General features: G+C 37.2%; 1 protein-coding gene across 6 annotated transcripts in view; it reads left to right on the top strand.

Moving 5' to 3' along the window:
- Positions 1-13,461, top strand: part of iqck (IQ motif containing K) — a 97,023-nt gene that overhangs the window by 67,004 nt on the left and 16,558 nt on the right. For 3 of the 6 annotated variants that reach the window (XM_039773797.1, XM_039773796.1, XM_039773799.1), the window contains exons 8-9: positions 11,766-11,810; positions 13,160-13,204. In XM_039773797.1, the coding sequence (XP_039629731.1) occupies positions 11,766-11,810; positions 13,160-13,204 (90 nt within the window). The remainder of the gene's footprint in view (positions 1-11,765; positions 11,811-13,159; positions 13,205-13,461) is intronic. The other 3 variants (XM_039773801.1, XM_039773802.1, XM_039773798.1) reach the window with 2 other exon arrangements.

Below are 13,461 nucleotides of genomic sequence, written 5' to 3'. Positions count from 1 at the left end.
CCATTTTCAAATTTCGGATTCCCACAATCATTTAGTAGACATAAACAAGGCATATAAGATGTGCTTAAACCATGTGTGCTTTTTTACCATATCATATTGTTCCACTATTGCAGTAATTCTAATTGGCAAACCCAAAATACTCTTCCTTGCATTGTCAGAATGGAAGAAATTGGAGTTGCTGGAAAATCAAACTCACGTCCTTGGAGCTATGACGCAATGTTAACTTTGGCGCCATGCCACCTTTTCTTAAAATATAGTGTATTTTTATAAATATATTTACTTATCTTTTATTCCCAAAACAGACAAGGAAACTTATGTTTAAGGTTGTTACCTTTTGGTGGTGCTGCTGTTTTATTTTATTAGTCAATGGAATGCATACTGTATATCTTTAATATCGATACTTTGTGCTATTGGTGAGTCACTTCCTAGAAGTAGTGCAAAGAAGCGGAAATGAAGCGTATCATAAGTGACATATAGATAAGTAATCTGAAACTAACCAGAATAAATGCAGATCTTTTATCTCAAATAATTTACAAGCCAATGCCAACATTTTACACAAAGCCAATGTAGCACTTGACAAGTTCTTTTAAATGTGGTGTGAGGCCAAGATATACAAAAATAGTGATTTCATTTCAATAACAAACCAATAAATAACCTGTAGCCTCTATGGGCATAACTATACAGGTATTATTTATCCTTGTCTGTTATGAGAATAATAGACAATACAAAGTAAAAGGTTTGGGGTCTTTTCCAAGAACCCTGTTTAATAGCACAAACGAAAAGAGGTCAGAGAAAACAGTTTAGTGTTAAGGATTCCAGTAGAGGCTTCTGCAGGCTAATGTGCCTCTGACAGATGCAGGTCGATGATGAACGCTGACTTCCAGTTGGTTCTGTTCCTTTATATTTTTGGGACCGGAAGAGGCAGGACTTCTGAAGCATGTTGGAAGTGAGGTCCCCCATTTTACGTTCTTTGTGTGCCTCCAACGCAGTCTCATAATGTTAATGTGTGACACTGTCTATCCACCAATGTTACAACTGTTCTAGTGAACTCACCTATTATAATACTATCTTGCTTTCTCTCTCTCTGTCTCTTTTACTCCAGTTGTGTGCTCATCCTCATCTTACCTCTTTGGTCTGTACACATTGAAACACCATTAGTAAAGCAGCTTTAAATGCCTTCCCATGTTTATGTCAAGGGTTAGACATTGGCCTACATTTGCTCCATAGTCACCAGTCTAGAATTCCCTCTAGTAGCCCCTAGTATCCATGCACCCCTGGGTCATCCTTTACAGTTAAAAGCCAGGTTTCCACACCAGATCCTCTTTTGCTGGTCTATTCAAAGGAACAACATGATGTCGTAATCTGGGGGTCTCAAAAGCACGTAAGTCCCATAAATACTTCCTTAAATTGTCCTCTTGGGGGAAATGGGTTACCGTCAAAATCCCAACTAGAAACAAAAGGGGCCTTGAAAAATCTTTAGAAAATAAAATATTTATGCTCTGTAGCAGGAGAAGCTCCTTAGAGTACAAAAGAAATTGCCTGAGAAGGCAAGGCAATCCACAGCAAACACAGTCCCAACTTAGGATCCCAAGGCAAAGTCATAAATAGAGCACAGGTTCAAAAATTTATGAAATCATAATAAGTACAAAACAAAGCAAAGCACAAGTAAACTCTCCCCTCCCTAGCTTATTTGAAATGAGCCACTAGGAATTATGAAAGGCCCTACAATTTATAGTGCTGAGGGCAGTTCCTGGTTTGTGATTAGTAGGTAGGCCAATCTCTTGAGATCCATCCATTTATTATCCAACACGTTATATCCTAACTACAGGGTCACGGGGGTCTGCTGGAGCCAATCCCAGTCAACACAGGGCGTAAGGCATGAAAGAAAACCCTGGGCAGGGTGCCAGCCCACCGCAGGGCACACGCACACACACCCTCACACCAAGCACACACTGGGGACAATTTAGAATTGCCAATGCACTTAACCTGCATGTCTTTGGACTGTGGGAGGAAAGTGGAGCACCCAAAGGAAACCCATGCAGACATGGGGAGAACATGCAAACTCCACGCAGGGAGGACCCAGGAAGCGAACCCTAACTGCGAGGCAGCACCGTGCCGCCCTCTTGAGATCCTCTCCCAAAAATATAGGCTGCATAGAAACATAGTCAAAACCAAGAATAAAGAATGAACATTTATTACATAAATTAACAAATCAAAAATCAACAAAAGAGACATGAAATATGAACATGGTGACACATGTTCCCCCTCTGGGTTATGCTGATACTGACAGCCAGGAGTAGTTGTCACCTCTGGCATTTCCTCTATAGACCCACTCTTAGATTTATTAGAGGACTGGATGGACCTAACAACTGTCTAATCGTCTCCTCCTTGCACCTTCGAGAAAAATACTCAATCCCTGCCGAAAATGCTCCTTTTTTCTTCTGACACCATTGTGTGGAAAATTATAGTGTAGTGTACCAAAGTGCATTACTACAATCTTGCCCTCTAAGAAAGGCCACACAAACATTGATACAAGAAATTCTTGTTAATATTCTACTATTATGTAGTGTTTCCAAGAGCAAAAACTAAGTGCCCAGATAACTAGCATTAAAAATAATTTTCTTGGGTGACCTAAGACCTTTGCACTGTACTGTATATATAAATAAAAATAGATACTAGTGAGATGTTTTGCTAAAATAATTATAAATAAATAAGTAAGTGAACGTGGTATTCTGTCACACTCAGACTCAAAATTTCTGTCTCTTATTCTCATTGATAAGTTAATGAATGAGTGTATTTTCCTGTAAAGATACAACAAGAGAAGAAAGATGAAATGGTGGAGATTTATGGCAGAGCACCACTTAATCATGTGATTGGAACAAATGAAAACAAACAAAAATAGTGTGTTTTCAGATTAGCCGATTTCCCAGCCTAACAAACATGCTTCTAAAGATATAGATGCATTGTGCCTGGATGCTGGTTGTTTAATGAATGGCAACTTCCAGTGTGTGAGGGTCTTAAGTACCAGCTGAAGCAGAAGAGACAGAACTCTTGATGAGGTGGTGTAAGTGATGTTACGGTTCCTCCTCACTTCCTTTATCTGTTCTTGGAGAGTGAAGAGAAGTGCCATTAGCTCCAGTACTGCACAATTCTTTCCCATCATACTGTTGCATTTAGATTCCCAAGGTGATCCCTGGACTGCATGTGTCTGACATTCCATAATTTCCATGAGTGTTCTCGAGGATGTGATTTACAATTCAGGTGTTTTTGAGTAGCTTCATTTATTCAAAGAGTGAAAATAAACATACCAGTCTAACCATTTAAAAAACACACCAGACAAGTTCCAGCCAAATCAGTTGTGATTATGTTACATGAAATTCATTTCACAAGCTCATAAAGGTACTAATATATTTAGCCCTCATGTAACACTTTTCACATGAAGCATCAATGCTTGATATTCTTGACAATATAAAATATGAACACTTGAATTAGTGAAAGTAAATTCTTGCATATACAAACTTAAAAAAACTGAATGCATCACAGATACTCATTTTAGAAGTTGTATGATGCACTGAACAGCTTATTTTAATAATTTATGAAATATCATTGATTTGCAAAACTCCTTCAACACAGCATTTACTTTTTTGGTTGATGTGTTTATCCAAGGTGGCTTTAACATTTATGATACAAATGGTAATGTTTCTTTTTGGTTTTCCATTTAGAGCGCAGGCAGCTCAAGTGACTTCCTTATGATCAGAGGTTGTCAGTAGTCAGGTCTGAACCCACAACCTGAAGGTTTGAAATGCAAAGCCTTAATCACTACACCACATTGCCTTCCACCACACAGCATAGTAAAAGTTTAAAAAATTAACAAAACAGGCCATTTGCACCACAGATTCCTTATATTTAACATGATGATCAGAGCATAACATTGATCCAGTTGAATGTGCAGTGTCAGGCAGGTTCCTTGTACGGCTAAGAAGACAAGCTTGCTTACATTTTCCAAAGGCTGAAATTTCAAATTCATACTTAAAATATTAGTATACTGTGTAAAACTGTTGATCTTTGGCTTGTTTTAGCATATGGTAATTTGATTTAAAATTTGTTTTGTGTTACGTTTTAGAAGCTTATTTAAATGTGTTTTTCTTGATGTATTACTTTTATATGGCTACAGTGTAAATGACATAAGAACATAAGAAATTTGACAAATGAGAGGAAACCATTTAGATCATCAGGTTTACTTGTTTAGCTAATAACTAAGGTAATTCAAAATCTCATCCAGATACTTCTTAAAGGTTGTCAAGGTTTCTGCTTCAATTACATATCTCAGTAGTCTGTTTCAGATTCCCACATTTCTTTTCATAGAAAAGTGGTTTCTAGCTTCAGGAAAAACCTTTTTTTCTGGCGACACATGTAAAAACAAATTGGCCACATTGAAAGTGGATGGATTTTATGGTAGTGCAGTTGTTAATACTGCTTACTCACAGCTCAAATCTCAGACCGGTTATTATCTCTGTGGAGTTCTACCCACATCTGTGTGAACGTGTAGATTAGTTACATTTCTGACACTCAATTGGTCTTGTTTGAATGTAAATATGCTGTTTGACAGACAGCTACTCTGTTCCAGGTTGCTTTGTACACACAACATTGTACTGGAAAACAAATCTCAGAAATCAAACAAAATATTTTGGAGAGACATAAAAGAAAATATAATGGATTCCCTCTCAAATCTATGACAATATGGTTTCACTGGCCAAATTTAATGTCACATTAGTCAAAGCATATTATTTACTCCAATAATATGTTTGGAGAACATGGGTCAAACAGATTGTATAGAATTTATGAAAATCAAACAGCCAAGGAATAAAGAACCTTACAAAAACAGCAGAATCCTTTTCACATGTGTGGAAGAACACCCCCAAGTAGGAAGGTTGCAAAGAAGCAGTTTATTTCACATTGTTATTTAACTATTAATATGTCAGTACATTACATGTCAGCATTTTTGTCATTTATAGTATTTGAGCTGCCCCAGAGCTAAAAGATTTCCACAATGCTTGCTTTTACAACAGTTCTGCTTGCAAAATGTGTGATCTTTGTTAATTTTCCAAAGACCTGTTGAGAAATGTCATATCCTGGTCCACTTGTGGTTTGATATGTAGTTAGCTATAGCAGAACTGACCTTAACCTTGATAAAATATTAACATCCGTATAATCTTTAAAGGTGGTTGTTCTGGTTTGTTGTATCAAGGCATTCATTACGGTGTGTGTCATTAATAAAAGCCATAAATCTGTTCCCAACTACTGCATTAAAAGGTATATTGCCACAATATATACAATAAGAGTTGCTGCAAGTTAATTTGAAGCTTCTTTGAGTGTGGTTTATATGCTACCTGGAATAGCCTTTATAGTCTTTGATATTCCAGGAAGGTTTGTAGGGGACCAACACCAGTTTTGTTTTAAAACTAATGACTTTAAACTATCCTCAAGTAGTACATTAAAAAATCAAATATTATCTATTTCTTATTAATATTATTCAACAAAATAGCATGTGATAAGTTGCAAATGGAAAGACATCACACTTGCAAGGACACATATGATTAGATAAATCTGCATTGTTCCTCTCGTGTTTCTGCCTTGAAAATGTGTGCGGCAGGAGTGTAATGCATACCCCGATCTTCTAGAAGATGTTATCCATACATAATTGATCTCTAAGCCCTTTCTTTCTGGAGGTCCATGTTTTCATGGGCTGCATATGAATGTTCATTTCATTTCGCCCAATCCTACACCCTCAACCTTGTAGTGCAACTCACACAAATCTATAAACAACATACATTGAAGCTGCCACCATAAAGCATTATCGACCTTCAGACTCCATTCCTGTACACCAAGGATGTGGGGCTTTTGTTCATTGAGCCTGGCATCTTTTGTTCGACTTACTGTCGATGTTCCTCCTTACTGGCCTTGTAGATGTTTAATAAACGATGTCACATATGCATCTTTAAATGAAGAAATATCAAATAAATTAAGATGATAAAAAAGACACATTACGTTTAATTACTGTTCTTAAAGAAAATGTATCATTGTTATACTCAATGCTGTATAACAAATTAAAACTATTTGTAAATCCTTCTATCAAATTAAAAAATGTTGCTTTTCATTGCCAATTATATTACTTGATTTATAAAACAATATTGCAGATTAGAAAGCCTTAATGTTGAATGGCACTTCCAGTATATTTGGTGCCTTTGATTTTCTACAAAGGAGTTGGTGTGATTCCATGTAAAAGTAAATTACATGAAAAGATTTGCAGAAACGTTTTTGTGAAAGATAAACATTCAACTACCTACTGAAGTTTAGAAGATCTTCCTGAAATTGGATCTGACAGAAATTTAGCTAGATACACCAGTTGTCTATAAATACCAACTATAGGCAGCTGGGAACAGCTGAGAATGTTTCTCCCTTGGGTAGCTGAATACTGCGGCATTGCAGAGATACCAGGCTGCTATCTGTCCTCAGACAGGGAGGACCAGACAGTTAGCTGTTAAGATAATATTACACAGGCCATTTAATGCCTAGCACATTGGATCACACATAATTGGGACGAAAGATTTTGCATTCAGTTTGGCGTACTACCATTTTATTAACAATAATATCACATAGTGTTAGAAATTATTGAAAAAATAGATTGTTTTTGCCAGTTGACATGATCCTTAAAACTGAGTAGTTAAAGCAAATTATTCTAAAGTGAGCCCTGTACATTGGGAGAAGCACAAAGAAGAATAGCTAAGAGAATTCAGGAGAATAGTGTTAAAGCACCCGAAACACTGAAAAATTAACAGGAACCTACAATACCACTCTGGCTGATCTTTTTCCCTAAACTAAGACCCAAGTAGAGGATGGAAATAAAGAAACCTTTTCTGAGAAAGAAAAAGCCAAGTGGCCTGCAGTGAAGGAAAACTGCTGAGCAATAGAAAGGAAGTACAAATTAACTAAACATTTTATTTTGTGTAGTGCAACTCATACACAGCAAAGTATGGTTGCTTCACTTTCTACTCATTCTAGCAATCCTAGACATAACATTTATTTAATCCACATGTCTGGCCAAGCCCTGTAACCTAAATTCTAATCTTACTGTAAGTGTTAACAGAAACAAGGCCATTATATATAAAAAAAGACAACTCATGGAAACTTCATGTCACCTCCATCTACAGATGGAACTGGAAATCATTGGTATTATTTACTGTTTTACTGTGGATAGTAAAATGACATATTAAGAGCATTAGCACCATGTGTACCCACTCCCACATTACTATTGCCGGCAACAGTGACTTAACCTTCTGTGCAATGTTAGCAGACAAGTCTCTGGATTTGCTTAAAAGGTACATCAAGAAGGCAATATTTTTGATAGAGAATGAATAAAATGCCTGTATTTAGGAGGGATTTGAAGCCACAAAGAATGACCTTCAAGCAACATTAAGGAGGATCTTGTAAACCACTTGATAACAGAGGAAGAGAGGGTGGGATGTCACTCATGCTGTCGCCACAGTAAGTTTTGGTGGTAGTTACAAAGCACCACACTGGCAAGGCTGCAGGCGTGTTATGGTTTACACACCTTTTCATTATAGCATTGAATGCAGGGACAGTACTTATAGCTTCTACAGAGAGGAATGGGGGTTACCAGTTGCCAAGAGATACATTTCTTGAAAGCCTGTGTCTGGCTGCTGGAAAAGGTACTCCAATATTCCAATATCAGATCCAGGAACAGCAATGTGGTTTCTTCCCAGACCATGGAACACTGGAGTAGGACTTAACCCTTATATTGATATCTAAAGCATCATGTGTAGCCTGTATAGCAAGTGTGTGTGTGTTTTTTGCAAGCTAGACTCTCTCAGCTAGTTTTCTATCCCTATTAAACCAATGAGGGTTGTGTTTAAATTTGGAAAGTTAGTCCAGTGATAAGATTTTTTAAGATTAGGGTTTGGGTGTGGGTGGTGTATAGAAATGTTGCGGTAGGTAGGGTTAGGGTTAGAGATTTTCCATAAAAAGAACACTTTAAGAGTAGCCAGTCTGGGATTCTGATAAATGTGTTTTTGCAGAGATTATTAATTTAATAGTGATGATTTGTATGTACTGAATTGGTTCAGAGCAAACTGAAATGCATTAGGGATGAGAATGAGCTCTCTGCAAGTGTTGAGGGTAGGGATGAGTTCTTGTTTCAAATGATGTTAGTAAAGCTAGAAGTAAATTATTGACCAAGGCTCTTCATTTACTGGTAAACCCCTGTCACCATCTATTGTCATGAGCCATTTAAAGAATAAGATTATTGGCAGATAACGAAGCACCTGCAGAAGGTCACTGAGCTCACTCTTCTGTACATGGCAAGGACAGATAGGGAGTAGCACCATTTGAGGTAGCCTGTTCATCTTGTGTGGTGGGTCACATGCACAGTATGTTCAAATCAGATTCAAAAAAAGGTTGTCTGTATATTTGTAGTTTATAAAACTGCACTCCATTTTGCACTCTTTTTTATATAACAAATCAAATTGTAGAAATACAGAATAGTGTAAGATCTTTATTGAATACTACAGCTGCCTACTCTTGTCTAGAAATAACATCCAAAGATGAGAATTAACTGCAGTCCACTTGAACAGTGACTCATAGTTAGGTAGGAGTGCTGAAAAATATGTCATATTGTGCATCTGCCTACTCTGCTTGAATGTAGCTGCTATATGCTATCTGGTTCTTAAATTCTGATTTTAGGTGTCATCCCAGGGTTTATTTATTAAGCCGACATTCTTAATATACAGAAATAAATGCAGAAGTGTTGCGCAGGGATGGTAAAATCAGCAAATATATTTAATTGAATTCATATTAAGATGAATGTATGCATTCTTATCATATTATTATTATTATCTTATCATATATTCTTTAGTAGAACTATATTCTTAATTTACTTTAAAAATTTTTGCAATGAGCTTTCATATGAATAATATTTTGGTGAAGATAAAATGTAGTGTATAAGAGTATATGATTATTGCTTATAAAATACTGTAGCTTCATTGTTGCTGACTAAAGTTAGAGGTATTTTCTAATTTGCTTTACTTTAAAGTGAGTTTTATTAATAGTTGTTAAATTATTTGTAATTATTTTTAAACAAAATATCATGATAAATTTACATATTCATACCCAGCTAATTATATGATATGGAATATAAAAATACAATTTCACAGAAAAGTTAATCTAGTTAATATACAGTACTTTGAGATTGCTTAGCCTATTGCCAGACCCATTGCTATGCTATGCTTTTAATCACTCAGCCACCAAAAGCCAGTTAACCACACACCTGTAAGAAAATGAAACAAGGAGACCACTTCTTCAAATGTTTATTCTGCAATATGACCAAATTATTTTCTATAGCTGCTGACTTATTACTGTTATTTTTGTTGGTAATAATTTTAAAGCAAAATTATGTTTATTGTATTTGCCAAGGGCCACACTTACTTACCAGTAGGAACTGTGCAGGGCTTCATGAGCTCTTGATGTGCTGGAATTTGAGGTGGCGTCTTGGTTAATGAGTCTCTTCAATATTGTATGGAAGGCAGAGACAGTGCCTTGAAACTGTCAGAGTTGAAAAGATAGACAAAAAGATGCATGACAGTTGTCTCTGTATCACACTTCTTTGCCTCATTGGGAAAGCCAATGTCAGGGTACTGGAGCAGACACCTCATCCTCTTGTTGAAGCTCTTAATTAATAATAATAATAATTATTTGCATTTATATAGCACTTTTCTCACTACTCAAAGCGCTCAGCAATTGCAGGTTAAGGGTCTTGCTCAAGGGCCCAACAGAGCAGAGTCCCTTTTGGCATTTACGGGATTCGGACCGGCAACCTTCCGATTGCCAGTGCAGATCCTTAGCCTCAGAGCCTAGCCTTCCTTATCCAATAGGAAAACAATTTAGATTCTGCCCTGACTGTGAAACAACCAACCAACTCTTTTTCACAGCACAGATATTTGAGGAATCCTGGGCAGTTACCAGTCCTCTGTTAATGAGCTGTTCGGACTAGGAGAAGGTGGAGTACCTTGTGGCATATTGAGGAGGGAGCTGCAACACTGTAGCATCCCAGAGCCTCTGCTGTATTCCATGTGGTCCCTGTATTTGTGGCATGAGACTAGTGTCCATATACTTGGAAATAATATACTTTGTTTTGTCAGCTATTTATGATGTTCATGGGTAGTATGCCAAGGTGCAGCCAAGGTTTAAAGAGTATTGGCTTTGAGGATCTCAGTGTTGCACTAAACTGTGATCCCTTTCACTTTGCAGCTGTCTGAAATGTTGTTGGAATACAAATTCTTACCGCCAAATCTAAGGTCATGGTCCTCTCCTAAAAAAGCATCATTCTCTTGGCAGCATGAAATTTCCATGGATAAATTACACTATATGTACCTTGAACTTCTTTCATCTTTAACTCATGTTTGTTATGAAATAAAGCATTATTTTTTGCATGTAATAGGTCATTTGAGAGTATGGAAGTGCTCCATTTGAGGCTGGTGTAACCATCAGGGCTTAAGACCTGTTGTACAGAATGATACACAGCCCTTCGTTCTAGCTGATTATCAGTGTGATGTAGTCTTAAGGCATTTTTACTTTCATAGTCCATTTGGTTTGGGACGAATTAGAAGCTGTTTAGTTGCTTTGCTTCAGTCTAAAATTAGATCAGTTGCATTTCACACAGCAAACTTTCATGTCAACTAGAAGTAACAATATGGCATGTTGTGGACTTCTTTCAAAGGGAAGAAACAATAGATTACTAGGAAAAATCATCACGGAGAGTCACTATTGTATGAGCAATAATTATGTGTTAAGTGGTTTATTTGTTAAACACAAGTCAGTGAACAGAGTGCCTGTTATCTGATAACTAGAAGAGTACCTGAAACTTGGGTGATAATTTGTATGCTACAGAAAGGACAGATTTCATCAGGCCAACTCTAGAGAATAAGGTAAGCTCAGCTGAGGGAGCACAGTGATGTAATTCAATTTCATGTAGATGATAAACGTATCAGGTGAATTTCATTTCACCATATGATATTTACATTTACTCTCCAGTATATTATATGAACATAACCTCTATTTAGGTCATCTAAAATCACATGTCTACTGTCTTTTAGGCCTGTAATTATTTGGTAATAATGTTACTTTTGGAATGTTTCATTAACATTTACTACACAGTATTAAAATGAATGTGCCTCTCCTGTCCACATCGTGCCTGACGAGTGATCACATTGAGAGGAGGCTCCACCTGCACACATCACCCTTGCAGTGTAAGATTAGGGGGTTTGATCCCCAGATGCACAGGGCACTATTCGTTTCTTACCATCTACTGTATGTATCTGGTTTGATTTACACAATCACAAGTGAAATGAAACATTTCTTTTTCATTGTGGCCATCTGCTCTCTGATCGCTAGAGAGGTTGAGAAGCTCTGAGCCTGAATCAGATGTTGCTCTTGTTCTGATTGACTGGTATTTGTGCCAGTTGTTTTATATCAATCATGTTACAATTGTTTGCATGTGTGATGTTTTTATGTTGAGATTACCAGCAGCAACAGCGCAGCATAACTACTACAGCATGCCCAAACTCTACCTATAATGCACAGTATTTATCAAGTGTTTGTAAAAGCTAACCATTTCTGTCCTGTGTACTTACTGTAATAGCAGTAAGTTGAGATTTCAAAATGATCTTTCTGTTGTCTTTTGCTTTTTCTAGTTGGGAAAGTAGTTCCTAAAGAGAGAGAAGATTCTGAAGACTTGGGTGAGCCCAACATGTTTGGTGTGTCCATTCGTTTCTGTCACACACACCACACTTATAGAATGCAGTGACTTCCTTTTGACAACAGTCTTGTCACCATTATGAACTCAAAGATGCTTAGGTGCTAGGGCTTCCAGCTTCTTCTTCTTTTTTTACTATGTACAAGTGGCAGCCTCAGATGTGCAAAAACATTCTGCCAGCTGCTTCTTGTTGCTGCAATTGTAAAGATGTCACTGATATATTAGGACTTTTTAAATAGTCTGAAATACTTAATTACTTACAGCAAAGGCATAGTGTCACTATCACAGCATGGAAAATGGTGTCCTTAACTCCAAGTATTAACTGTAGTTAGATCAGTAGCATGTCAGGTCACATCCATATTTTATGCAGACTGCTTCAAGGTTCGCTTGGCACGGTGTTGAGACCTAAAGGGTCTCTGTCTAGTTGTTTTAGTGCACACCAGAGCTCAAATGGCACATTCACATCTATCTAAATGAACCAGACTATGGGGGACATCTCTCCAGAGTTTGAAAAAGCTGATCCTTATAAACTACAGTATGTGTGAAAACTCTTTTATTTGTAAAATTTTAGGCTAATGGTCTCATGAAATTTCTTGTGCAACATTAATGTTTCCATTAGAAGAATATTCTGCCCACAATCAATCATTTTCCAGTTGTGGTTTTGATCTTGCAAAAGCTTGCATAGTCCTTTACAAATTCCATCTTTACTTAGTAAATGAGGGTGGCACAGTGGTAATGCTGCTGCCTCACAGTAAGGAGACCTGGGTTTGCTTCCCTGTGTGGAGTTTGCATGTTCTCCCTGTGTCTGAGTGGGTTTCCTCCCACAGTCCAAAGACATGCAGGTTAGGTGCATTGGCGATCCTAAATTGTCCCTGTTGTGTGTGTGCCCTGAGGTGGGCTAGCGCCCTGCCCGGGGATTTGTTCCTGCTTTGCAGCCTGTGTTGGCTGGGATTGGCTCCAGCAGACCCCCGTGACCCTGTAGTTAGGATATAGTGGGTTGGATAATGACTGGCTGACTTAGTAAAATGAAAACAAATGGGTCCCAAACTTTACTTGGCTGAGTTAACAAAGTCTGTCGACCTGGCATGTTTCTTAAATATTTTGCTAAGTATGCAAGGTATAACCTAAAGTTAAAATAAACTCTTTTAAACAATATGTGACCATTAAGTATATCATTCATAAATATATCTGAATGCATGAAATTTAAGTGCCTGCTGAAAGTACAATCAAGTGCTTGTAAAGGCTGTGATCATTTCAGTTGAATGTGCTCCCTGTAATAACAATCAGTTCATCATTCAAAATGATCTTTCTGTTGTCTTTTACTTTTTCTAGTTGAGGAAGAAGTTGGTAAAGAGATAAAAGATTCTGAAGACTTGGGTGAGCCCAGCATTTTTGGTGTGTCCATTAATGTCTGTCACACACACCACACATTTTATAGAATGCAGCAGCCTCAGATGTGCAAAACATTCTGCAAGCTGCTCCTTGTTGCTGCAATTGTAAAGATGTCACTGCTATATTAGGACTTTTCAAATAGTTTGAAATACCTAATTAATTGTAGCAAAGGCATAGTGTCATTACCACAGCATGTAAAATCATACACTTAATTCAAAGTATTAACTGTAGTTAGATCAGTA

This window comes from Polypterus senegalus, chromosome 13 (assembly GCF_016835505.1).
Source record: "Polypterus senegalus isolate Bchr_013 chromosome 13, ASM1683550v1, whole genome shotgun sequence".
In the NCBI taxonomy this organism is placed as follows: Eukaryota; Metazoa; Chordata; class Cladistia; order Polypteriformes; family Polypteridae; genus Polypterus; species Polypterus senegalus.
Note: the sequence above shows the minus strand (reverse complement) of the source record. Positions and strands in the feature narration are given on the sequence as shown.